Here is a 27,839-nt window from a genome sequence, read left to right as displayed (position 1 = left end):
CTCTAAAAGAAAAGTTCAGAAAGGGCCATTGGGACCTTGATAAAATTCTTACCTCAAAAAAAAAAATTCTTACTTCAAAGGGTTGTAAGAATGAGAAGTATAATACTTAGTAATGCATCTACCACAAAAATAAACAATTAATAGATCATAATGATCATTTATTATATTGTAAAACAGCCTTTCCTAAAGGCTGGAGTGGATTGGGCTTTTGCAAAGATGTCTCCTTTCTGTCTCCCAAGTCTTCTGTCTTCATTATCTGTACTGCCTGTTTCTTTGTTTCTTAACAAGCATGAATGAGGAAGGGAACGGGTACAGTGGTACATGGAATTCCCATCAGCAGATATTCCCTGAGCAACCACTCTGGGCCAGGGTCTATGCTGAAAGGCCAGAGGGATGCTGATATTAAATAGATTGTGGTTCCTGCCATGCAGGAACTCACAGCCTGGGAGGGAAGATGACACAGAAACAGATGATTTAAACACTGCCTCCTCAGGTGGATCTTAGGCAGCACATCAGACCCTCTTGCCCCTGGCTCATGCCACTATGAGCAGGGCATGAATGAATGGCTATTTTATTAATTGTTGAAATAATCATCCTGTTAATATCCTTGTCATCATTAAAGCAGATGTTATTAATGTAGAAAGTAGTAACACCTTAGAGAAAGTCAGCAGCTATTCAAAGGAGACTTCTAACACATTCAATTGGAAAAACCTATTTTATTTTTATGGTGGTGGGGGGGTTGTGGTAGCACACCTAGACTGCCAGTAGGGCTGAGGGAGTCCTTGGCTTGAGGAATATACTGTGGGGAAGGATTTATGTCCCTCAGAGCTCCCCGATGGCCACCCAATATGCTCATTAGTTATCACATACTCTGTAGTTTCTTATGCTGTGCTTAGTCGCTCAGTTGTGTCTGACTCTTTGAAACCCCACTGGGTAGCCCACCAGGCTCCTCTGTCCATGGGGATTCTCTAGGCAAGAATACTGGAGGGGGTGGCCATACCCTCCTCCAGGGGATCTTCCCAACCCAGGGATGGAACCCAGGTCTCCTGCATTGTAGGCAGATTCTTTGCCATCTGAGACACCAGGGAAGCCCATAGTTTCTTGTACCCAGGCACATTTTTTTTTTTTTTTTTTAGCAGAATGAGCAAGAAGAGGGGAGATAGCTTTCTGAGGCAGTACATCTGCCAGGAGAGGCAGTGACTGAGCTTCTGAGATTGGCAGGCGCTATGCCAGGGCAGTAAGGGTTTCATGAGTATGTATATTATTTCACGAGCTGCCTCCAGTGAGTTGATCTGTGAGCATTGTTGGAGCCCTGCCATGTGCCTAGCAATGTAATGTGCTCAGGTGATGTGAAAAATACCCTAGAAGTTCTGCACTGCTTGGCAAGAGAAGACAAACATATGAGACAAAAGGAGTTAACAGAGATGGGATGCTCTGATTAAGAGTTGACTTGTGTTGTTCAGACTCTCAATACCTGTGGGGACTTAGAGTGCCTTCTTATTGAGCACTCTCCTACACGTGCCATAGGACTGGGTCATGACTACCATGATGCCTAAGCTCCTCAACAGCCCACAACGGCTTTCTGATCTGACCTCTTCTAGGTTCTCTGCTGTCACCTCTTGCAACATCCAGTCTTAGATTCTACACTCTAGCCAAACCATGATGCATATTATTATTCACTCCATATGGAAGCACTGTCCAGCTTCCACAACTTTGCTTATGCTATTTCCTCTTTTCTGTTTTCTCTCATCTTCAGTTCAGTTCAGTCGCTCAGTCGTGTCCGACTCTTTGCGACCCCATGAATTGCAGCATGCCAGGCTTCCCTGTCCATCACCAACACCCGGAGTGTACTCAAACTCATGTCCATCAAGTTGGTGATGCCATCCAGCCATCTCATCCTCTGTCATCCCCCAATCCCTCCCAGCATCAGGGTCTTTTCCAATGAGTCAACTCTTCGCATGAGGTGGCCAAAATATTGGAGTTTCAGCTTCAGCATCAGTCCTTCCGATGAATACTCAGGACCGATCTCCTTTAGGATGGACTGGTTGGATCTCCTTGCAGTCCAAGGGACTCTCAAGAGTCTTCTCCAACACCACAGTTCAAAAGCATCAATTCTTCGGCACTCAGCTTTCTTCACAGTTCAACTCTCAAATCCATACATGACCACTGGAAAAACCATAGCCTTGACTAGGTGGACCTTTGTTGGCAAAGTAATGTCTCTGCTTTTGAATATGCTTTCTAGGTTGGTCATAACTTCCAAGGAGTAAGCGTCTTTTAATTTCATGGCTGCAATCACCATCTGCAGTGATTTTGGAGCCCCCGAAAATAAAGTCTGACACTGTTTCCACTGTTTCCCCATCTATTTCCCATGAAGTGATGGGACCAGATGCCATGATCTTAGTTTTCTGAATGTTGAGCTTTAAGTCAACTTGTACACTCTCCTCTTTCACTTTCATCAAGAGGCTTTTTAGTTCCTCTTCACTTTCTGCCGTTAAGGGTGGTGTCATCTGCATATCTGAGGTTATTGATATTTCTCTCAGCAGTCTTGATTCCAGCTTGTGCTTCCTCCAGCCCAGTGTTTCTCATGATGTACTCTGCATAAGCAGGGTGACAATATACAGCCTTGACGTACTCCTTTTCCTATTTGGAACCAGTCTGTTGGTCTATGTCCAGTTCTAACTGTTGCTTCCTGACCTGCAAATAGGTTTCTCAAGAGGCAGGTCAGGTGGTCTGGGATTCCCATCTCTTGAAGAATTTTCCATAGTTTATTGTGATTCACATAGTCAAAGGCTTTGGCATAGTCAGTAAATCAGAAATAGATGTTTTTCTGGAACTCTCTTGCTTTTTCCGTGATCCGGTGGATGTTGGCAGTTTGGTCTCTGGTTCCTCTGCCTTTTCTAAAACCAGCTTGAACATCTGCAAGTTCATGGTTCATGTATTGCTGAAGCCTGGCTTGTAGAATTTTGAGCATTATTTTACTAGCGTGTGAGATGAGTGCAATTGTGCAGTAGTTTGAGCATTCTTTGGCATTGTTTTTCTTTGGGATTGGAATGAAAACTGACCTTTTCCAGTCCTGTGGCCACTGCTGAGTTTTCCACATTTGTTGGCATGTTGAGTGCAGCACTTTCACAGCATCATCTTTCAGGATTTGAAAGAGCTCAACTGGAATTCCATCATCTCCACTAGCTTTGTTCATAGTGATGCTTTCTAAGGCCCACTTGACTTCACATTCCGGGATGTCTGGCTCTGAGTGATCACACCATAGTGATTATCTGGGTCGTGAAGATCTTTTTTGTACAGTTCTTTTGTGTATTCTTGCCACCTCTTCTTAATACCTTCTGCTTCTGTTAGGTCCATACCATTTCTGTCCTTTATTGAGCCCATCTTTGCATGAAATGTTCCCTTGGTATCTCTAATTTTCTTGAAGAGATCTCTAGTCTCTCCCATTCTGTTTTTTTCCTCTATTTCTTTGCATTGATCACTGAGAAGGCTTTCTTATCTCCTTTTGCTATTCTTTGGAACTCTGCATTCATATGCTCATATCTTTCCTTTTCTCCTTTGCTTTTTGCTTCTCTGCTTTTCACAGCTACTTGAAAGGCCTCCCCAGACAGCCATTTTGCTTTTCTGCATTTCTTTTTCTTGGGGATGGTCTTGATCCCTGTCTCCTGTACAATGTCACGAAGCTCCGTCCATAGTTCATCAGGCACTCTATCTATCAGATCTAGTCCCTTAAATCTATTTCTCACTTCCACCGTATAATCGTAAGGGATTTGATTTAGGTCATACCTGAATGGTCTAGTGGTTTTCCCTACTTTCTTCAATTTCAGTCTGAATTTGGCAATAAGGAGTTCATGATCTGAGCCACAGTCAGCTCCTGGTCTTGTTTTTACTGACTGTATAGAGCTTCTCCATCTTTGGCTGCAAAGAATATAATCAATCTGATTTCGGTGTTGAGCATCTAGTGATGTCCGTGTGTAGAGTCTTCTCTTGCGGGCTAACATCAACTTGACTGTGGATGAGATCAGAACTTTTTGATGACTTCTTTCTTTTCCTTCCACCCTGTCCCTTTGGTAAGTTACATGCCTCTGAGTTCCCACATATTCCTGTCATAGCTCTTATGAAGATGAAAGAGATGAAACATAGTTTCTGGTTTTCCTGATATCCTTACCACTGGACTGTGTAGACTGTGAATTCATTTGGAGGCAGGGATTATACTTTGTTCATTTCTATACTTTGTACAGTGTCTGACAGAAACAGGTGCTCAGTAAATGATTTTTTGATAAATGAGTAAATAAATTTTCAGCATATTATTGCTCTGCTTAAGAACCTACAATAACTTCTTTGGGGCAATCAAAATTCTGTAGATTCAAAACTTGGTGTAATAATCGTGGGAGACTGTTATTTTTATGTATACATGAAAACAACAATGAAGATTTGTTTTCCCTGTTAACTACCACCTGCTCCCTGCACCACCACCCCCGCCCCCACACTAATACAGTGTATGATTCTGGTAAAGTTGCCATGAAAGTGGCATTCATTGGTGATAGCAGTGTAAATTGGGACAGCACTTTGGACCATAAAAATGTTTGTACATTTTGACCTAGTAATTCCATTTCTGAGACTCTGTCCTTAGGAAATAATCCAATATACAGAATGAACTTTCCCTCAGATGCTGTTATTTATAATAGTGAGAAATTGGAAGAAGCTTAAATGACCACCTGAACTATGACCAGTCTAAACTATGAGAAATCCACTCATGGGAAAATAGTAGGTTATTAAAAATGATAATATTTAAAAAATTGTGCTTATTGAAAACTGCAGCAGTAAAGCAAATATGTTATATATAATGTGTGATAATGCTAATTGAAAGAATTATGTTACAGAACTGAATGAATGACCTAACTATGTAATCCAAATATAATACATAAGAAAAAGCACTGGAAGGAAATATACCTGGATGCTAACAGTAGTTATGTTCTATAGAGGAGTTGGGGTTTAGGTGATTTACTTATGATAATTCAAAAAATAAAGAACAGACACCAAAATTAATGACCAGAAATTTTGAAATAATAAAGCAAAACTTTGATTTCAGGCAATGGAATCATGTAGTGATATTGTGACTGTGTGGAGGGTGAATTTGAATGCTAATATGAATGGACAGAGAAGGGCTGCATTTTTAAAATATTCAGGGGGCCAAATCAGCAGGGCTTGGTTTTAATGTGAGAATCAGGAAGTGATTCAGTATGTGGAGGGAAGAAGTACATGCCATTATACGCCTAGTGAAAAATAAAGAACATAGGCTCGAGGAGTTTCATGACTTGTCCAAAGTCGCATAGTACATAGTAAGTAAATAAGTGATCCTTGTCTGTCTCTGTCTAGAGCCCCTGCTGTTGATCCTGCAGCTGAGACATCTGCAAAAGTTTTGGGGAAATTTTTTTTTTGTAAACTAGCTATTGCAGTGTAGAAACTTGTTTAGTGAGGGGAAAGAGGGCCAGAAAGGGTTAGTGAATTCTAAGAGGGTGATGGAGGGAAAAAAACCATAGACACCACAGCTGCTTCTGTCATCAGTTGAATAAATTAGAAGAAGTTCATTAGGTATTGGGCATGTTATGCTTGTTGGTTGCAGGGCTGGCCTCCCCCATCCCGACCCCCAAGATGTTGTGATCCGTTGGTTTACTTTTATACTCGTGGCCTCCAGAACTTAGTTATGCAAATGTGTACCATATTACAAGAAAATGAACATTTTGGTCATTATGCCAAGTTTATCAATCATGCTGTGAGAGTGAGAGTTCAGATTGGCATTTTCCAACAAAGGAAGCGGAAATGAAAGGGTTTGCCTGGGCAATAAATGTCCCATCCCCATACTGCATCACATAGACTAGTCCAAGAAAAGATGATTGTGAATTCGAGTCTATACTTTGGAATCTGGTACCTAGCCCTTAGGGAAGAAGTCAGTTCATACCATCTTGCTCAGTATGTCACCTTAGGCAACTGCTTTTGTCTTTGTGCACTAGGGTTTGCTCATTTGTAAAGTGGGTGTGGCTTATAACCTCTTAGAGGATTGTTGTGTATGGATTTCGTAACCTTTAGTGAAGGGACTTGTAAACCACGTTGAAGGAGTTGGGCTTGATTCTTGGTGGTGGGAAGCTGCTGAAGGGTCTTAAACAGACAGGGACAGGCTTGCTCAGTGGTTCACTTAAGAGGCAGAGCCTAGTAATATTTATGAAATTAATGTTACCAGAGGGACAGAGTGGCATCATTCTCAGTGGTCCTTTTAGGGTCAAACATAAAGCACTGTGGGATGGTGCTTAGAGCCCTGAGTTAAGTTTAGATCAGCACCCTGGAGAGAGGTCAGCTTTCTTTTCCTGTCTGAATGTGGGAAAATAATATATATTTATTATGTCAAATGCATACGCTATTGGCTGGATCAAGCCTTTGCGAGGCTGTGAGGGATGGCATTAGGTGTTCTCAAGGAGAAGGATTGTGGTAATGAGAAAAATATTGATTCCACATGAAAGGATTTTAATCAACTGCCCTTACACCTGAGGGGCACAGTGCTTGGCTGCAGTGCCAAATTGTGCACTATCCACCGCCTGCTTCCAGCCAGCTGGCTCACTGCCAGAATACCTCCGTCTAGGAAGATGTGCAGGAACTGTCCATCCCAGGTAATATTCCTGTCCACATTTTTGTAACAATCTCAGGTAACAGTGTCCTCCCATATGTTATCTCTTTTGACCTGCTAAACAGCCTGGATTGCAGGTGGGCAAGGCAAGAAGTTTTATTCCCATTTTAACGACGATTAGTCTTAAACCTCAGAGAACTGACGGGCCTTCTCAAGTTCACACAGCTATTGGAAGTGGGTTTGGGGACCTGGGACTCCACAGGCAAGCAGCATTTAAAAACTGATAATACCCTATGACTTTTTTAAAAGTATACTTCACTGTTTTCTGTCCTGTCTGGTTACGTCTATCTGGCTGCATCGGGTCTTAGTTGCAGCACTCAGGGTCTTCAGTACATCATGTGGATCCTCAGGGAGTGAACTGTGAACCTGATATCCATCTTGCTGTCAAGAAACTCCCTAGAAGGAGAGAGAAGCCATGATAAAAGACTGAAAACTAGAAGTACCAAAAAGAAGAGTTACAACATGCTTCCGCTTCCTGGCTGGTTTCTTCATGTCCTCTAGTGTGGGGCAAGAGGGTCTTAGAGTACTAGTCTCTTCAGGAATAGACCTGCCTTTCAGATCACCAGGCTTCAGGAAGGGTGTTAGTCCTCAGTAAGCCTAGATCATCTTGGCTTGCAGGATATAGTATGACCTGGAGCAGATGACCAAGATAAATCACCTCCTGAAATATTTGGTGGCAAATCCTTGAACTCGTCCCTGGTCTGCTTACCCTCTTCTCTCTTGAGAAAAAAGAAAAAAAAGATCAGAATAGTTTTTTGTAAATTAGCGTAACACCAAACTTTGTAAGAAATCAGCGTAAAGGACTCAAAAAAAATGAAATAAACTATACTTTGTTTTGGTTTGCTTTTTATAGAGTTTGACAGAGCTGGGTGAGCTTCAGTTCAGTCACTCAGTTGTGTCCGACTCTCTGCGACCCCATGGACTGCAGAGCGTGGCTTAGAGCTGTGCTATTCAGATTGTAGCCCAGTGAATAGATGAATGCTAGTTTGCAAACTTACCTCTTTGTGATGAGTACAGAAATTGAGACTAAGTGCTTAGAGACTTTACAGTAATTTGACATTTTTGTCGTATTTTACAAATGTATTGGCCTGTAATGGATTGGGAGTTTAAAAAGCCAAACAACAGAAAACAGATTCTTTACCACAAGTAGTTTTGAGAAGTACTGGCTTAGTGTGTCAAAGTGAAATAGAGCTTCAGTCTAATTGTCTGTAAAATCAGATTAATAATGCCTACCTCAAATTGTTTTGAGCTACTGGACGTTAAATAATATCTTGGATACTTATTATGTGCCTGCCACTGTGCACTGTACATGGATTATCTTACTTAATTCTCACCACAACACTCAGCTAAGTTTTGTTATCATCCTAATTTTTCTGGGACTTGGATAGGTTGAGGACTTGTCAGAAGTCCAACTCTGTAGTAAGTGTGTAGTTGGGATGTGAATGGGAGCTAGCACTCTTGACTGTTATGCCATGTTCTATGCAAAGAGCCTGGCATGCAGGAGGGCGCCCTGTCATTCCACTTTCTCGACTTCCCTGGAGACCTGCTTTCTCATTCCATCACTGACGCTAACTTATTTTGTGACCTTGGTCAAGTCACTTCTTTAAACCTTAATTATCTCATCTACCCTCAGTGGTAGGGAGTACGTCAAGGCTGTATATCGTCACCCTACTTATTTAACTTATATGCAGAGTACATCATGAGAAATGCTGGGCTGGAGGAAGCATAAGCTGGAATCAAGATTGCTGGGAGAACTATCAATAACCTCAGATAGGCAGATGATACCACCCTTATGGCAGAAAGTGAAGAAGAACTAAAGAGCCTCTTGATGAAAGTGAAAGAGGAGAGTGAACAAATTGGTCTAAAGCTCAACATTCAGAAAACTAAGATCATGGCATCTGGTCCCATCACTTCATGGGAAATAGATAGGGAAACAGTGGCTGACTTTATTTTTTTGGGCTCCAAAATCACTGCAGATGGTGATTGCAGCCATGAAATTAAAAGACGCTTACTCCTTGGAAGGAAAGTTATGACCAACCTAGACAGCATATTCAAAAGCAGAGACATTACTTAGCCAGCAAAGGTCCGTCTAGTCAAGGCTATGGTTTTTCCAGTGGTCAAGTATGGATGTGAGAGTTGGACTATAAAGAAAGCTGAGCGCCGAAGAATTGATGCTTTTGAACTGTGGTGTTGGAGAAGACTCTCGGGAGTCCCTTGGACTGCAAGGAGATCCAACCAGTCCATCCTAAAGGAGATCATTTGAAAAGACCCTGATGCTGGGAAAGATTGAGGGCAGGAGGAGAAGGGGACAACAGAGGATGAGATGGTTGGATGGCATCACTGACTCGATGGACATGGGTTTGGGTGGACTCCGGGAGTTGGTGATGGACGGGGAGGCCTGGCATGCTGCAATTCATGGGGTCACAAAGATTTGGACATGACTGAGCAACTGAACTGAACTGAGCCCTCAGTGGTAGGGACTATGTTTTATTCATTTTTGGCTCCCCAGCATTTAGCTGAACAGAACTTAGCATAGAATGGGCATTGAGTACTGAGGCAATTGATTGTATTAGATGATCTCAAAGGTTTTTTTAGTCTCTACTCTGAACATCAGAGCTGTTTTGTCCCCTTCCACTTGAGCATCATATTTCCTACCTACTCCACCAGCAGCATGACCTTATTTCCTCATGTCTGTCTATCTCAGGCAGTCTTGATTCTGGGTACTTTGAGACAGCCCACATGATTTTTTGAAATGTGTCTAGGATAAACCCACCAGGGGTAACACAAGTATGAAGTAGGGGGGCTGACTCACAAAGTCAGGAACCTGCTCTTCTTCCATTCTTAGCCTGTGAAGTCTGGGCCTAGGGCAGCCATGCTGGCAGTCCTGCCAGGTCTGAGTAATGGCTGCAGCCTGGAGCAGGGTTTTCCATGGACTTCGTCGGGGTCTCCAGTAATTGGAACATGGCACCTTCCGCCTTGTAATGGATGGCAGAATGAGAGGGGCATTTGTCACTGCCTGACGTCCCTGCGGGAAAGAGGCTCATAAGTCACAGCTGACAAACCCTTTGATGACTTTTAAACTTCATTTACAGAAAAGAATAGCTATAATCAACCAACAGCAAGCAGTGACTAATCTTGCCACATTATCACTATGAGGAGTCGGCCCCTAAGGTGTGAGGAGGGGGAGGAATCCATCCCCCAGGCTCACAGTGAGTGCTTATTGGCTCTTGGACTTGAGAGTATGCGCATCCTCAACAAGGCTTCATGAGTTTCTCCCCAAAGGATCAGAAGGTGATAGAAACTGATGTCTTGGTAGGTACAGTGCACGCTTACAGAAAGCCATTCTGGGCCAAGGTTGAGAACATTAGCTCTCGTCTTACACAGACCGGTCTCAGCTCTGCCATTTCCTAGCTTGTAAAGGGCCAAGCTCCAGCCCTTACTCATTTGTGAAATGGACACAATATAAGCCACCACCTACCTCAGCAGAAGACGGAGTACAATACCTGGCATGTGGTAGGTGCTCAGCAAATATTGGTAATGATAAACCATGGAAGGGCCCTTTGTGGTCACATGCTCCCAAACTCACAGTCATATGGCACATCAGCCACAAAGGCAGGGCCAGTCTTCCTATTGTGGGGTGGAGAGAATGACCTCTTTGGCAAAAGTAAAAAAGTTGACAATCATTTGTAGCTTCCCAACTCTTAACTCGGGATTGGGGGGCCAAGTTTGTGCCTCCCCACTCTTTGTTGCCTTTCTCTCCATAGCTCTAAGTAAGAGCTGCTTGTCTCAAATGCCAAACCTCAGCCTAAGGCCATAGGCAGGGGTGGGAGTACAAGATGGGGGGAGGGGGGTGTTCATACTCAGACCACACTGTGGGGAGAGATGGCTGAAGCCCCAGCTCTACCTTCTGTTTCTGCTTTGAGGTCTCCCTTCACTGCCTAAGAGATGCTCATACAGAGTGTAAGACTAGAGACCTCATGGTGGGACTCAGAGGTGAGTCAGTGGTTCAGCAAGGCCTGGAACTCCTCCCACCAGTGTTCTTTCCTCTCCCAGGCCCATGCAGTCATAGGGAAGGGGGCACTCTTACAAAGTTTCTAGGTTTGGTCCAAGATACTAGGACAGGGGAGCGAGCATGGCCTTTACCTCTGACTATCTTATTCTCAGGCATGTTAAGAGTTGGAGCATTGGGAGACAACGTGGGTATCAGGCTTTAGAGCTGGAATGTGGAGGATCCAGACTGCCAGGCTAATGCATCTCTGCACAGGACATTGGGCATTTGAATTTCTTATGTAAATATCTCCTGGTCACAGCCGTTATACTGGGCACTTGCCACATATTGGTCTAATCCTGGGAGATGGGTACAATTCCCATTTTGCAGTTGAGGAATCTGAGGCCCAGGGAGGATAAAGGACATCACTAAGTTTATCTCTTGTAAGTGGTAAGGCTACAGTTGGAACTCAGTCCTCTCTGATTGCAGAGCCTGTGCTGTTTCTACTGTTTCGTGTGCAGTGTTTTGTTTTAGGAAATGGTCAAGGAACAGGTACCTAGAGAGAAGTTTTTCTTAAAAAGCAAGTAGAGGACAAGGCCGGTGGGCACTGTTTCCCAGCACCTAGTGAAGGGGTTAGGAGTTTGGTAATAATAGAAATAAGTGTAATCCCCTATTTGTCTACAGTATGTTACAGAGGCAATAGAGAACTTTCACATCATATTGAATTTGAAAGGTAATCAGGAAAAAGATTATTTCTGTTTTTAGAATAAGGATGACAAGGTTCCGAGAAATCTCATGACTTGTTGCAGGTTACATGACTGAGCAGCAGAGCCAAGCCTCGTGGACATGTAACCTAGACCCCTTACACTCCCTCCCATCCCAGGAGCCCTCAGTGTTCAGCTTGATGGGAGCTAGGGTTTCTCGTGGGAGTGGGAATAGTCAGGAACTAAAGAGCACTCCTTGGAAAATTAGTCCTGTCTGGCCAGTAATGATCATTTGGGCAGTGATAATGAGCTGAGGCCTGGTGAGTTTAATGAGATTAATAGATGTTCTGTCATCCGTAGCTGCCTGGTAACCAAGGAGGCTCTGGACCAAGGAGGTCCTGGGTACTGATCAGTACAATTGCTTGGCTTTCTCCAGAAATAGTCTCCCCATCACTGATAGCTGCTTTCCTCCAGAGTCACCCAGATGTCTCCAGGTTTATCTAAGGGTAGAGGTCTGGCCACAGGCTGGTGTGACCACTCATCTCCAGGCTTGGGAATAAGGCTGGAGCTGTCCAGCAGAACTGGCCCAGACAGAGGCTGTAAGTAGCACTGGGTGGATGGGGGTGAGCAGTGGAGGAGGGTCGGGGGGGTATGGCGGAGGTAAGGACCACGAGCAGCGGAGATCCAGTGCTGAGGAGGATTTATAGAGTTGGGGAAGGGACTGTTCCTATGGTTGTGTGCCTTAGAGGTCCGGCTGAAGGCTAGGTCCTGATAAGCAGCATTGAGAGGCTCAGTAAGGCAGAGCCAGAGAGTGCTTAGGCCAGTAGAGACAGTGGCAGGTAGAGTGTCACAGGAAGCCTGGATTCAAGTCTCTAGCTACTCCCTTCACCAACAGGGGGACTTAAGTAAGTCATGTATCTTTGGTGATCCTCAGCTTTTCCATCTATAAAGTAGGACTAACAGTGTCAGGACCAAGAATAGAAACTAGCTTTCTTCACTAAAATCCTATGCAGATGGGGAGGCATTGTAGTAGAAAAGGGAAAGGGGTAAGGACCAAGGAGACAGTGACTGGCTCAGGGTGACATTCTCACCATGGGAATCAGTACCCAAGACATCTCTCTGCACAGGTTTTTTGGAGTCAGACCTGGGTGCAGGTCTGGTTTTGTTCTGTTCACCAGTTACTTTGTCTCTCTGAGCTTCCTTTCCTTATCTAAATGACCTCCTCATAGGGCTGTTGTGAGAGTTAAGTAAGGTGAGATATGTAAAGTCTCTTGACAGCTTGCAGTCAGTAATTAGAGGCTATTCTTAATGTGATGCCCCTCTGGGTGGCTCAGTTACGAGTTCAGGGGTGCAGGTGCTTTTTAGGGCTTCTGCCTTTGGAAAGCTCTGGCACTTTACCACCTTTAGGCTTGACTCTTCCACAATACAGCTTCCATCTGAAATGTTTCATCTGGGAAAAACGATTTGTTTTTTGCCAAATTTCCTCTATTCTTATTAGCCTAGAGGAGTGAGCCCGTCTCTTTGAGCTGTAAATTGCATTTCAAAGCCTGTGTTCCTGGTGGGTTTTAATTAGCTTAAGGGCCCAGCTTTTATGCAGCAGTTGTTTCAGCAGGTAAAGTGAAGATGTTTATTTGGGAGCCAGTCTGCAGTTTTCTCAAACATAGCATTTCTATATTGTCTCTTCCAAGCTCCTCATTATCCTGGGGGCTTGTCTGTCAGCAGCCCAGAAGGAACAATGAAATATGAGAACCCAAGACTTAGAGTCAGAGGGACCCATGGGGTTCTTGGCCCTGCTGCTCACTGGCTGTGGCATCCTGGTCAAGTCCATTCCCCTCTCTTCCTCAGAATAAGGGCATATGCTCCATGCTCATTAAAGTCCCTGCTAATCTGACATTGCAGAAGTCTCTGGGAACAAGGTGGGTTCTTGAATCCATCCCCAACCCCTCCGACCTGACCCCCACCCCCCCACCTCCAAGAACAATCCCTCTCCCCACCTCTCCTTAGCTCATCGCTAAGCATGGGGCCTCTGGGACTGCAAACACCTTGCTTTCAATTACACAGCTAATCTGTGAAGCAGAGCTTGGCCCAGGGGGTGAAATAGCTTATCAAGTCAAGCAGCTTCTGCTGAATAGGATGTCGGTATTTTCTAGGGCTCCCACTCTTAACTTAGTGGGAAGCCTGGAAGAGCCAAGATAGAATTGTGTGGAGAGGATTGAGTTGGGGATATTGGTGTGTGGACCAGGGTGTTTATGTCCTAGGCTAGAAAAAGGTGCCTGAGAACCTCAGCCTCATGTAGTCTCCCCCTCGTCTTTGCCCCTGTTTAAGGGCCACCGTGAGCCCTTCTCACCACCTTCTGGGATATCATCGTCACTGCTTCCTCCTAACATTTATTGAGCATTTACTGTGCAACTTTGTCAGGCTTGCCTCTCACATTTGAAAGGTAGAACAGGAGTACAGATGGAGATCCACGTACGATGTGTCTAAACATTCAAAGGTTATAACTTATAAATGAGGTTAACAAATTGCTATGTTCATAACACCCTGGAAGACCATATCTGAATTTGGGATTTTGTACCTGAACCTAGCAGTTCCAGGAGAGCTAGTCTCAGCACACTTTTTTTTCATTTTGCACCCCCAACTCCATTCCTCTGAACCTCCAAAGGTACCTGCCCCTTGAGATTATGCACAACAGCAGCACAGCCTGCCCTCTGAAGAATGTGCAGACCTTGAAAGCAGATTGGGAATACAGCCTGGAACATGCTTCAGGCAGACATTTCTCCTTGACTTTGCAGAGCAGCCACATATGTACATTCCCTGTCTCTTCTGTGTGGATCAGAAAACTGACCCCCATTTGATACTGCTTCTGACCTCTTCTCCTTGGCATTGTACAGAATGTGTTCCAGTCTGACCTTGACTCTCATCTAGGATGAGCCTCCAAATGGCTGTGTTAGTAGAACAGAGATGTTCCAACTAGTCAGAGTAAATTTTTCATATAAAGAACTTCAGAGTTTGTAAAGTCCTTCTGTATACATTGTCCCAAACCCTAGGTGATGAGAGCAAAGACCGGGTAGAGCCAAACCCAGAGGACTTGGCTCACCAGCCAAGGGATGAATGCTGATCCCGCTATAGCATCAAGCACAGGTGCGCAACAGTGTTTCCTGTTCAGTAGCGGTAGAGGTCATTAACACTGCTGAACAGGGAGAAGTCCGAGGGGACCCAGTGATGGTCATGTCCCTGCCAGGTAACTGGCAGCAGCAGCAGTCACCAGTAGACCTCTGAACTGTCATCCCCGCTTCTTTTCTTTCTATCTTGGTTCAAACACCTGACCTGGTTGGCTCCCTCCAGCCAAAAGCAGGTGGCATCTCCCTGGACCAAAACTTCATGACTTTGAGCTGAACCAACGAGGAGAGTTATCTGATGCTCACGGAGGAGCCTTGTTCTTATATACTCATGGATGCGCAAGGAGTTAACCTTTGAACCTTGAACCTGGCTTGTCATCCAGGTAGGAGAGGGATTGTCAGAGAACCGTGAGGTGGAACCCACATACATTGAGCATTTCCTTCTTCATGCAAACAGTATGTTAAGTGTTTTCGTGGGTAATCTCTTTATGTGTCCCTCACTGGTTAGGTTGATAAATATTGATGATTGGATGCAAAGGCAAACTGAGTAACAAAAGAGTCTGTCCTTCCAGGCTAGTTCCAAAGCTGGCACCAGGCTCTTCATCAGTAGCAGTGCCGTCTCAGCCCATCATCTTTCCCTGTGATGATGCACTCTTGACCCCAGCATATCCTTGCTACTGTTAAGAACTACTGTAGGAGCAGGTTCTTCTCCAGAATCTCTGAAGCCCAGCTTGCGGTTTCCTTGCAAACAGTGCCATCTGCTGGTCAGAAAGTGCCAACTTTTAAGCTGGGAGGATTAAGGAGAAAGGGCCTTTTTACCCTAGTGGGACAAAAGATACAGATCTCCCAGCTTATACTCAGCGCCTCTCTAATTCACTAAAAAGAAGTTCCCTCTTCCCCCCAAATATTAAGTAAATAGGCAGGTGTTTATGGTTAGTTTAAGCTGACTTATGCACACTGGTTGGTGGTTCTTTAGCTACTGCTACTGCTAAGTCACTTCAGTCGTGTCCGACTCTGTGCGACCCCAAAGACAGCAGCCCACCAGGCTCGCCCGTCCCTGAGATTCTCCAGGCAAGAACACTGGAGTGGGTTGCCATTTCCTTCTCCAATGCATGAAAGTGAAAAGTGAAAGTGAAGTCGCTCAGTCGTGTCTGACTCTTAGCGACCCCATGGACTGCAGCCTACCAGGCTCCTCCGTCCATGGGATTTTCCAGGCAAGAGTACTGGAGTGGGGTGCCATTGCTAGCCAGGCCTAATACCATGGCCCCAGCCCTTGCCCTCGGCAATGGTTCACACCCTGAAGAGTGGCTTCTCTCTGGATCCTAACAAATCTACCTCTTACGCTTTGTCTCTCAATGAATTTTTGCAATGAGACACCAGAGCCTGAGTTTCGGCCGGGCTTGAGTCCCGGGAGAGAGCTGAAGGGCAGGAGGAAAAAGCAGTGGGAAAAATGTGCCAAGGAATCCCCTTCATAGCCCGCCGGAAAATTTGCTAAATATCTGACCGGTGCTCACAGTTTCATTGGTCTGATCCTTGGCACAGAGAAGAGAAAGGACAGAAGAATCCCCACCAGCTTGGGTAACAGCTACTGGGGCTCAGCACTTTATCCAATAGTTTTAGGGTCAAATTCAAGATAGGAGTGTTCCAAAAGGGAGTTGCACCAACCCATGCCAGTGAGCAGAACACTGGGCCAGGAATATAAATGCCAAGGCCTTTCCTACTGGAACTGAACCTCCTTTTCCCTTTTGGAGCCTGTGCCTAGATTCTAACCTGTCCAGAAAGGGGAGTAGGAGAGATTTGTACAACCCTTTGGGATAAAAAACATTGCCTGAGTGTAGAGAGCAAAGGGCAGAGAAAGTATCATCTGTAAGCAAAGAGAACAGAATCTGAATAGTAAGTGTAAAATGGATAACTCCAAAAATTAATTTGTTAAAAACAATTCTCAGATAAATGTGCCGACTTACTGTAGTACAGTCAACCCTTAAACAGTACAGGGTTTAATTTGTGTATAATTTACAGTCTGCCTCCTCCATATCCACAGTTCTTCCACACCTGTGGATTCAACCAACCACGGGAACCATGAGCCATGGGCAGTACTGTAATATTTACTATTGAAAAACATTTACATAAAAATGGACCCATGCAGTTGAAACCCATAATTGGTTCAACTGTATTTAACTTGGATTTAACACTGGGAAGGAGAGTGATAAATTTGATACAGATGGACTTTATGGACCAGTGACCTAGGTTTGAATGCCTATTCCTGGCAGGTTAATGAACTTGCTGGAGTCTGTTTTTGTAAAATATGAATGATAATGATATCACTTATGGAGTTGTGTAATTATTCAATATTGCATGCCACCCTTAGTGCTCAGTGAGGTTTAACTCTGTTTTTAAAAATGGCTGATTCCAATAAAGACAGCCATGGTCCATGTCTGGATCAGACTGCACATAATATGATACTGTTTTAGAGCAAACATTACTTGCAATTACCCTGTGACCTCTTTGGTGTGGTTCTGCATTGAAGGAACAGAAGAAAAACTGTGGGAGATCTTCAAATTTAGATCCTGCAAGGGGCAACATTCAAAATTAGCCTTAAAGAAGGAGTGGGTTTGAAAGAATTGAAGTCAATATGACATTTTTGTAATGTTATAAACCAATGTGTAACCTTAATTTAAAAAGAAGAATTGAGTCAAGCAGTCAGGGTTCAAATTCCTGTCCTGTTATTCACTGGCATTGTGACCCCTGACTGCATTTCCTCCCATGTAAAATGTCCCGGTTCTGCTCATCACATCAGCACCATATAATAGAACATAGGTAAAGCACCTGTATGAGGTCACCAGCCAGTGAAACAAGCACAGATGGGGAGGTTGGATGTGCTGGGGCATGTGCATAGGAAGGAACAAAGCCATCCAGTGTAGCCAGGTTGTGGGTCATGAGCAGCCCATGAACCCAGTTCAGATCCTAGCCTCACAGTGGCTTGCTTTCTTCAGGTGGCCAACATGTCCTTGAAGATCCAGACGAGCAACGTAACCAATAAGAATGACCCCAAATCCATCAACTCTCGGGTTTTCATTGGAAACCTCAACACAGCTGTGGTGAAGAAGTCAGACGTGGAGACCATCTTCTCCAAGTATGGCCGTGTGGCCGGCTGTTCTGTGCACAAGGGCTATGCCTTTGTCCAATATGCCAATGAGCGCCATGCCCGGGCAGCTGTGGTGGGAGAGAATGGGCGAGTGCTGGCCGGCCAGACCCTGGGTAAGCATCTCTTCATGGCCCTGCCCCGGGATTTCTCCTGGGCAGGTGCTGACCCGCGTTCTTTAGCTCCCCTCTTATCCCATTTTCTGTCTTGTCCCCCATAACCCACTACCCCTGTCTGAGATGTTTTAACTTAAATAGTTAATAAATTAATTATATTTAAGTTATGGCAGTGCCTGTATGGAGAATTTTAGAAGTTTCAGGTGAACACTTCTGTCCCTGTTTTCACAGTGAAAGGGTTCCACTTAAAAAATGCAGATTCTCCAGAGAAAGGGGAGAGTGGACTAGCACAGCTTCTTACATTGGGCTGCTTTTGGCTTGGGTTAGAACCTGTTCTGAGAGCCAGGAGGAGGGGAGCATAAGGTGAAGCTTGGTCTTGGTGTTACAAGCGTGTGATGTGGCTACATTGGAAGCATGTATAGCGTTTGTATATGTTCACTTACTTCTGTGTATTTGTGTATGTTTGAGAAGGGATATGTATATGTGTATTGCTGAATATGTGGTTTGTGGATGCAACTAGTCACGTGGAGAACATATGTGGACGCACTCCTTACTTTCCGGGTATATATGTAGTGCCCAGCCAGCTTTTTTTCAAGTATCAGAATGTACTTCAGTGTGGAGCCTTGTAATTATTCAATATTGCATGCCACCCTTAGTGCTCAGTGAGGTTTAACTCACTTTTTAAAAATGGCTGATTCCAATAAAGACAGCCATGGTCCATGTCTGGATCAGACTGCACATAATATGATACTGTTTTAGAGCAAACATTACTTGCAATTACCCTGTGACCTCTTTGGTGTGGTTCTTCTTTGCTGTGGTTCAGATGTACGTATATTCATTTACCAAGTGTTTATTGAGTTCCTGAGATTTGTTGAACTCTACTCTAGGCATAAAGATGTTCAGTGAAAGGTTGGTGTGAATGTGCACCGGCTTATTTGCATATGGGCAGTTACATATGGGATGCTGGAGCCAAGTGTGAATGAAGTTGAGTGTGTGATCTTATTTCCTGGATACGTGAACATATGTGTGAGGGTGTGTGTGTGTGGTGTCTGTGCTTATGTGAGAGAGCTTGGGAATGCATATAATTTGATGTACATTGTGTGTATGCATGTATGATTGTAAGCCTGCATGTGTCTGAATGTATATGAACATGTTATGTGTATGTAATGTATGAGTCTATTTGTGGAGACCTCTGTTGTCCATGTTAGGGAGTACAGTCCATGTGCATCTTGTGTAAACACTTATATTGGTGTACATGTCCATGGGGGTGATGGGTGTACGGGCACTGACAATATATCAGCATCTGACTCTGCCTCTTCCCTCCATACAGACATCAACATGGCTGGAGAACCGAAGCCCAACAGACCCAAGGGACTAAAGAGAGCAGCATCTGCCATATACAGGTGGGGCGCTCTGTCTTGTCTGTCTGTCTCTGTCTAGGTGGGATTGGTCCCTCTTTCCACAGAGGGAGATTTGGTGGTAATGGGATGCCAAGCCTAGAATTTGGGGAGGTGTTTGGAGATGAGGGCCTGTGGAGAGTGGGCTGAGTGGCCATCTCTAAGCCCCGGCCCTCTCCCCTTTGTCTCCCCAGTGGCTACAGCTTTGACTATGATTACTACCGGGACGACTTCTACGACAGGTGAGCGGGGGAGGGGCGTGCCCAGGCATGAAGCAGCCAAGCTGGAAGGGTTCTGAGAGATTGCTGGTGCAGCCCACTCAGTCCTCCAAGTGGGAACTGAGGCCCAGAGTTGTGGATAGTCATCTTCCCAGGGGTGCTCCACAAATTGGTGGCAGAGCTGGGACTAGGGTCCAGTTGTGTAGGTGCCCAGGCCAGAGCTCTCCCCGGCCCACGCTGTCTCCTAGCCCTCTGACTGCCCCTCCTCCTCCTGATCTGGGGTGAGACTTGATGGGACTGTACAGCCAAGGGACATATAAATGTAGCAAGTGGGAGTACAGAACCAGGTGCAGGGAATTTGAGCCCTCACACTGCTGTGCAGTTTCCTTATTAACTCCCTGAGTGCCCAGCCAGCTGAAGGTACCTCAGAACTCAGCCTGAGCCACTTAGCCTTGTATTTATACCCAGGAGGCCAGCCCTTCTTGGGAATTCTGAATTAGTGCCTGGTAGGCTAGACCTACCCCCAAACCCACCCAGACCCCAACCCTCCATGGCACCAGCCACATTCTTGTTGAAATCATGGTGGGGGCTGGCACAAACTTCTCCTTCCACTTCTCTGTCTCCCTCCCACCCTCTCAGCCTTCCCCAGGCTGTCCAGGAAGAACAGAACCTCTCTGAGCCTCACTTTTCTCACCTGTGAGAGGATTCAGGAGACAGTGCAGTGTGGTAGAAAGTGCTCTTGCCTAGGAGTCAGAAGACCTGGGTGCTAATCTCAGCTCTGCCACTGAATGAATTACATGACTTTGGGCACATCCCCTCCCAGTCTGAAATGGGCTTGCATCAAGTGATCCCTCAGGGCTCTTCCAGCTCTGGGATTCTGTGGTTCAGAGATTCTGACCAAGGCCAGAGCCGCCCCCTCCCCTTAGGGGCAGAAATGCAGGGTCTGGGACTGGATCCATTCCCAGAGACTCTCCATCTCCAGCCATTGTCACCCCAGGGCAGAAGCTCCCTAAACAAAGGAGTTACCCAGACATGGGTCATTGCATTACATCCTGTCGGCAGGTTTCCTGGCTGTCATCAGAACAGTGATCCTGCAGGGAGGTGGTAGGAGCAGCAGTGGTGGGAGAAACCCCTACTCAGCCTACGGAGCTTCTGAGGCTGGAAAAGGCTCCTCCTGGAAAGGGCTGGGTGATGGCGTTGGGGGGCGGCATACTGTCTGGGACAGAGGGTCTGACTGAGCTGCTCAACCTTGATACTCCCTTGGGCCTCCAGCCCCTCCATCTCCTAAGTGGAGTGAGAAGGATATGGTGATTTGAAGCCCAGAATGAGGAAAGGGGCTTGGAGTCCAGCCTCATGCCTCTGAGGTCATAGACACTCGATGGCCTTTCACCTATCACACGTTCTAACATGTGTGTTTTAAACTAAGTTCTGTCATGTTCTATCCTCACAGCAGTCTTGTGGGGATGTGGGAGGACAGAATTTGGGGTGGTCATCCTCACTAGGCATGTGGGAGAACTGAGGCTCGGGCAGGCTGAGGAATTGACTCCCACTCCTACACCTCTGTCCAGCTGGGCATTTGTACTGCTTTAGGGAGATTTGCAAACTGTGACCAGAGCTTAGGGTGCAGTTGACTGAGCAGAAGGCAAGTCAAGTAGTAGAGCAGGCCTTAGGGTGATCTAGGAAGTCTGTCTGGGGGCAGTTCTCAGTTTGTTCCTCTGTTGAATGGGGCTGTAAACCCCTGTCACCTCCCCTACCCTTACTCAGCCTGGATGGTAGGAAAGGTGGATGTCGTAAGGATTCCAGTAGCTGTTGAGGTCCAGAAAGGCCTTGTTTTCACCCTCAGGACTTAACTGGGAGCAGGCAAAGGTATGCAGTGCAGGCTGCCCAGCCCTTCACCAGCCCTACATGCGTTGGTCTAAGGCCACAGTGCCCCCTGCTGGCCACAGGCCATGCTGCAGCCTCTGGCCCATTTGCTCTCACAGGCTCTTCGACTATCGGGGCCGCCTGTCACCAGTGCCGGTGCCCAGAGCAGTCCCTGTGAAGCGACCCCGGGTCACCGTCCCCTTGGTCCGACGTGTCAAAACCACCATACCTGTCAAGCTCTTTGCCCGCTCCACAGCCATCACCACCGGCACAGCCAAGATCAAGTGTGAGTGACTCTATCTTCTTCCTAGATAATTTTCATTTTGTCATTAGAAAAATAATAGAATCGCATTTTTTTACATTGGAAAATAGATAAAGGAACAAATCTCCCACAGTTCTGCTGCTCTAATACAACCAAGTGAGTATTTTCATGCATTTCTAAGAGGAAAAGACTGACATTTGTGGAGGTGGGGCTGTGTCCAGTGCTGTGACTTGCAGTTCAGTGAGGAAATGGTGTCATCTTTTAGTCAGGACAAGGACAGGTCCACACAGGCTCGCTACTCCACAGTCATTCTGGTGTGCACATGTGGTCAGGCACTCAGGAAATCTGATTGTAAAGCACTCACATTTATACACCTTGAAAGACAGATACCATCCTATAATATAAGCAGAGAAACATTCTTGCTCAGGTGCACACAGAGGTACACACCACACACCTCCATTTTATCCATCCCTGTCCCTTTCATGGGGGTGGGGAGGAAATCCAGGCCGGTCACTGTAGGAATGGCCTTCAGAAAGTCTCAGGGTGCCACAGGCAGCTCTGGCCTCTCCCTGGCGAGAAAAAGACCATGGACGAGGACTGTTTCTGCCATTGGCCTATCTTCCTGCTTGACAGAATGGGGCTAAGGTCTAGTGTTAGCGTCAAGCTCCCAGCCCTCAGTTGACATCCCTGTACTTCCCTCCACTCTCAGTAAAGAGCAGTGAGCTGCAGACCATCAAGACAGAGCTGACCCAGATCAAGTCCAACATTGACGCCCTGCTGGGGCGCTTGGAGCAGATTGCCGAGGAGCAAAAGGCCAATCCAGGTCAGCTTCCAAGGGTCCTTGCCCAGATCAGTGAGCAGGGTCACAGGGCAGGATGGGGAGGATGGTGCACGGGGCAGAGAAGGGGCTGTGGCCTCTGATCCCACCTGGACCCACCTTGTTGAGGCCTTGGTTCTACCAAGGTGCTACCCTGGGCAGGTGCCCCCGGTTGAGTTTTATTCTCCCTTCCTCATCCCTTCCCCTGAAGATGGCAAAAAAAAGGGCGAGAGTAGCAGTGGCAGCGGCAGTGGTGGTGGCAGCGGCAGCAGCGGTACTGGTGGCAGCAGCCGGCCGCCGGCCCCCCCGGAAGACACAGCTTCCGAGGCAGGCACGCCCCAGGGAGAAGCGCAGGCTCGAGACGATGGCGATGAGGAGGGGCTGCTAACGCACAGCGAGGAAGAGCTGGTGAGGGCCTGCCTTGGGGGGTGGCTGGGGCTGGTTTGTGTACCTCTGGTTGCAGGAGGGCTGCAGGGAGTGGGGGGGCACCTCTTGACTGCTTGGCTGCCCTGTGAGCTCCCTCCTTCCTTGCCAGGGGTTCTAATCCTGTGAGAAAGGGGGGGAAATGAACAGAGAGTACTTAGCTCTTTCAGCTGTCAATGAGAAACCCCACAGAGGACTGTGGTGGACCTCTCTCTATCCCAAGGCCCATTCTAGACTCCATCTTCCACATGAGTTGAAGAAGAGAAGAGTCAAGGGCTCATGGTCTGCAGAATTCCAGGAACAGGAGAAGGGGGATTGCCTGGGGAAGCCACACGCAGTGCAGGGGTCTGCTCCACCTGAGGATTTTCTAAAAGCCATTGTTGCCTGAGCTTGACACAGGCTGTCTCAAGACAGGGCGAGCAAGCTTCCTGTTTGGTATTGGAATTCTTCAGATTGAGGCAAGGAGCTCATCTTAAGTGGAAAGGTCGCCCAGATTCTGAAGGCGAGGTGTGCCTGCTACTCATCTACCTCATACTTAGTGAACACCAGGCCCTGTAGTTCACAGTTTTTAACTTCATTTGACCTGAACAGTAGCCCTGAACTGTTCAAAGTATTACTCTTGTTACATTTACCCCATGAAGAAGCTGAGACTCAGAGGAGTCAAGTAGCTTGTCCCAGGGCTTTGTGACTAATGAGGGTGGAGCCAGGATTGGAGCCTGGACGTCAGTGGGTCTTCATGTGGCTGGGTCTTGGTATGAGGATAGATGGGTTTTGTGGACATAACAGTGGAGAGAAAGGTCTTTGTGCCCAGCCTGTCTCTTCTTATTTGAACCTAGCCAGAGACCCCATTTTACTCTTTTGAAGCATAGTCTCCATAAAGGTCCTAATGAAGGCTTAGATGTTCCTAAGATGGGGAGCTCAGCAGTCTACTAGGCTTTCAGTCTGCTCCAGTCTGAGAAGATCTTTCTATGGAGAATGTGTCCCCTGCCACGCCTAGAACTTCCTTGACTGGTCCTTTCTCTCCTGAGGGGCCTTCAAGACTGTCCTGTTGGAATCCCGAGGCAGCCTTATTTATTCAAACTGGTTCTCTAGTTATTCCCTTTGACTGCCCCTCCCCCTTTCCGAATGTGGCCTCCACATATGCTCTGGGCCCCAGGGCAGGACAGACTTGCCGTGAGTGATGTGTGGTCCTTGTTGTCTCCTCCTTTCAGGAGCACAGCCAGGACACAGACGTGGAGGATGGGGCCTTGCAGTAAGCAGGTATGGGGGTCCTGGTGGGGAAGGGTGAAGTAGAGGGCCTGCCATGAAGTAGACCTGGCAGGGTAGTACTGTGTCCATCAATGAAGGCTCTCTGGTCTCCCGCCATCCCGCCATGCCCATTTGTGGTGGGGCTTGGTGGGTTGTGGAGCAGGAATCATGGTTGGGCTAGCCAGGTCTGCCCAACAGGAGTTCCCTCAGCACATGCCCAGCCGCATTGCCTGTCCCCACTTATAAGCGCTCTGAGTCTAGTGGAGGAAAACAGACTGTTACCACCCAGTGTGAGCAGAATGACAGGGACTGGAGAGGCAGGGGGCAAAAGAGGGGTGCGGTGGAAGAGGTGATGTGTAGCCGAGCCTGTTGAGGACTGAGGGCAAAGCATCTAAGGGAGCACCTTCAGCAGAGGCAGAACGCCTGCCATCCTTGGTGTGTGCAGGCCAGTCTCCTGCAGCTGCAGTCCCAACTCCGCCCAGTAGGGACAGGGAGCTGCTCGTCCTCAGAGGGTGATGATTATGCCAGACTTAGAGGCTGGGGTTGGATCCTGTCGGGAGGAAATGTCCTGTGTGTCCCAGCCCCACAGGGTTGTGACTGTGCCAGTGTAATGGATGTAGAAGCTGACACTGCAGAGGGCAGGGAGACAAAGCCCATAGCCCACAAGATCCCAAGGTGGTCACTGGTGGAGCCTAGATTCTAACCTATTGCTGTGTGGCCTCAAAGCTCACCCTCTGGTTGGTATTTATCACCCTGCTTTGCCCCACACTAGAGGGAAGCCAGGCCACACCAGCTCTGCCCCATTCCTTTGGGGACCCTTTCCAGGGTATGACAGACTTGGGTGGAGGAAGGTCTTAAACAACAGAGGTATCCTTATGCAGGACACACTCGTGCTGTGAGTCCCTATGTGTAGGTATCTTTATGAAGGACACACTCGTGCTGTGAGTCTATATGTGCTCCACCACACCTTGAAGTTTAGGCAGTCTTCGTGGTTTGTTTTACCTGGGAGGCTAAGTTGTACCTTGTTCAACCAGTTTGAAGGAGAGGTGCTGGGGACTCATGTGAGGACATGGAGGCCTAGGGAAGGAGGAGAGTCACCCAAGGTTTCATGGCCAGAAGGTTAGGAAGCCAGAGCGAGGGCACAGGCATACCTGTGTCTGCAAACAGCAAGCGCCATTGCACTCTCTCGTCTTCCCGGACCTTGTTACCTAAAGCACAAAGGGGCTCTTCCTCTCAGCCTTCGTTCTCTCTTGTCTCTCTCAGTCTGACAGGAGCGATGGCCACCAGCAGGAGAAAGGCGTACACTGTACCAGGCCTCAAGCTGGGCACCCACCCCTGGATAGCACCCCCAGCGGGTCCCAGAGGAGAGCTGGCAGCAGGCACCACCTCCCTCACGTGTATCAGCCAGTGGCGCATTCTCTGCAGGTGGAGTTATCAGCATCCCTTCCTCACGTACCCTCCCTGTTGGTACTGCCCAGGCCAGAGGGCAGAGCACAGTCTCCCTATACTCGCCTCCCCTCCCCAGGACATTCCCAGGCTTGGGGTTTTTCTATAGGTTTGGAGGGGGGTGGGGCCCACAGGGAGGGGACCTTGACAATAAAGAGATTGGATCCCAACTTGCTCTGAGATGGGATGGTTGTGTTTTTTTGTGAAGGAACCCTGGGCCTCCTGTCCAACCAGAAAGCAGGTCTGCTACATGCCCTTCTGTTCTCCCCTTCACTCCTCCCTGCCAGAGAGCATTGTCCAGGGTGCCAAATACTGATCTTCCTGGGTGGTAGTGTCCCTGGCTAAAATGGGGATTAAAATGACCAGTAGTGTTGTTGGGGAGGGTCAAATGTGTCAGTGCGCTCAAGAGCACCTTCATGGTTGAAGTACCAAACGATTTTTGATCCTCTTGGTCAGGCAGTGGTAGGTTCAGGCCTCAGTCTCAGTAAGTCTGGTCTTTCCCAGCTCTAAAATGGTTCTACAGTTCACCCCTTTCTCCTCTTCTGTGTCCTGGTTTAGGACACTTGATTTTTCACAGGGATCTTGGGCAGCAAGAGGAGAGAGGATAGTAGCTGAGGCTATGAGTCAGAGATCCAAACCTGGACTGAGAAGTAACCCTGAGGAATTGGTCAGTCTGGAGAGATGAAGAGGGTGTCCAGAGGAAAGGGTCGCAGGGAGCGCCTCTACCCTTGAAGGGCCCTTGGTGCAGCATAGTACTCCGGTCCCTAAACCTGCAGTCTGTCCTTGCACCCAGAAGGTCAAGCCCAGCTCTTGCTGACCCCCCTGCACATGTCCCTCTGTTCAAGGCAGGGAAGTGCTGCCCTGGACTGGGACTTGGGCAGAGTCTAAAGGGGTTTTGGTGCCTGGTGAACATGACACAAAGACTGACTCCATGTTCCTGTGTCCCCAAAGCTTAGTGCTGTGTGTCCATTGTACTGTATATAACACTTCTAGATTGCACAGGGCCTACTCAGTATGCTAGACTGAGGCACTCACTTTTCAGAGCTGGGGGGACAGGTAGAACAGCAGGGGCCACGTGCTTGCTTAATATGCCAGGTGTAGAGGCCACCAGAAAAGCAGAGAAAACCCTTGGCAGGGTTGGAAGCATCTTCCCTACCCAGAGGCCCTGTTTAATCACCCTGGGACCAGGAAATACCCTGGACATGAGTGGGAATGGGATTCCCTAACCTGGCAGCCCAGAAAAGCCCCAGAACTACTTCAGCCACTAAAAACGCCCAGACTTGGGCCCTTGAGTCCGGAGGTTCGCATCCACAAAACCCTGCACACACAGGCCTGTCCTTCCCTGTCTGGGACCAGGAGAGCTCCGTAGGTTTCATTTTTCTTTCCAACCTTTGAAAAACAAAAGATCATGAAGAAACGTGATACCTGATTCTGCCCAAAGGACTGACATTCTCTAGATATTTTCAAGATTTTAAAGTATGAGTTGTGATCCTAGTAGATTCCTACTGCTAGTGGGTTTCCTGGACTGGGAACTAAGACTCTCCCCACTGTACTGCTGCCAGTAAGATTTGTGACCCTAGCATTTCTTTTTCTTTGCCGGGTCTCCGTTTGTTCATCTGTGTGAGGGGTTGGCCTAGACAGTAAGTGGGCCTTATTTCATTTGTGTAACAAACCACTCTGAAATTTAGCACCTTTCAGTTAAGTTCAAGTCACTCAGTTGTGTCTGACTCTCTGCGACCCCATGAATCGCAGAACGCTAGGCCTCCCTGACCACCAATTCCAGAAGTTTACTCAAACTCATGTCCATCGAGTTGGTGATTAGTGAACATTAATTTGCGTCTGATTCTGTAGCTTGGCGATTTGGGCTCTGAACCAGCTGGGTGATTGTTCTGCCTATCTCATCTGGGCTCTCATGTGGCTGAAGTGAGCTGGCAGATTACTGAAAACTGATTGGTCCCAGATAACCACACACTTGTCAAGTGGTTGCACAGTGGGGGCCACATACTCCTAGTATCTAGCCAGCAAGACAGGTAAGCACTGATATGTAGGTGCTCATCAAGCTCCTTGCTTGTGTCATGCTTGTAACATTCCATTGGCTAACACAGATTGTATGGCTAAACCCAAATTCCTCTTTATGACCGTAATTTGTTTTTAACCTACCTCAGGCTTCATTTCACTTGTCAATTCAAAACATTCAGTAGCAGCTGCTAGAGTGCTTTATGAGGATTTGGAGGAGTTTTTAAAGACTATTAGGAAGTAGTAATATGATAGTTTGGTCATGTTTTTTATGGGCAAGGAATTGAAGAATGGGTCTGTGAGTGTCAGGTGTTAGCCCACCCCGGCCAGGTCGTATCTTGTCCCATGTGCTGTGCCTGGTCGCTCAGTCGTGTCCGACTCTTTGCGACCCCACAGGC

At 47.1% G+C, this 27,839-nt stretch overlaps 1 protein-coding gene and 1 long non-coding RNA gene across 4 annotated transcripts in view; one reads left to right on the top strand and one right to left on the bottom strand.

The window, feature by feature from the left end:
- Window positions 1-25,595, top strand: part of RALY (RALY heterogeneous nuclear ribonucleoprotein) — an 88,405-nt gene extending 62,810 nt beyond the window's left edge. For 2 of the 3 annotated variants that reach the window (XM_006075743.3, XM_044927725.1), the window contains 8 exons: window positions 17,487-17,751; window positions 19,082-19,154; window positions 19,343-19,390; window positions 21,349-21,515; window positions 22,201-22,314; window positions 22,520-22,716; window positions 23,943-23,991; window positions 25,243-25,595. In XM_006075743.3, the coding sequence (XP_006075805.1) occupies window positions 17,496-17,751; window positions 19,082-19,154; window positions 19,343-19,390; window positions 21,349-21,515; window positions 22,201-22,314; window positions 22,520-22,716; window positions 23,943-23,987 (900 nt within the window). In that variant the 5' untranslated portion in view covers window positions 17,487-17,495 and the 3' untranslated portion in view covers window positions 23,988-23,991; window positions 25,243-25,595. The remainder of the gene's footprint in view (window positions 1-17,486; window positions 17,752-19,081; window positions 19,155-19,342; window positions 19,391-21,348; window positions 21,516-22,200; window positions 22,315-22,519; window positions 22,717-23,942; window positions 23,992-25,242) is intronic. The other variant, XM_006075744.3, reaches the window with a different exon arrangement.
- LOC123329181 lies at window positions 21,531-25,243 on the bottom strand. The gene is made up of 2 exons (XR_006544438.1): window positions 22,760-25,243; window positions 21,531-21,885 (listed from the first exon to the last, which is right to left on the bottom strand). It is a non-coding gene; the product is annotated as an uncharacterized LOC123329181 (long non-coding RNA).
- Window positions 25,596-27,839: the final 2,244 nt, after the last annotated feature.

Source organism: Bubalus bubalis, chromosome 14 (assembly GCF_019923935.1).
Source record: "Bubalus bubalis isolate 160015118507 breed Murrah chromosome 14, NDDB_SH_1, whole genome shotgun sequence".
Classification (NCBI taxonomy): Eukaryota; Metazoa; Chordata; class Mammalia; order Artiodactyla; family Bovidae; genus Bubalus; species Bubalus bubalis.
This window is presented reverse-complemented; position numbering and strand designations above follow the sequence as displayed.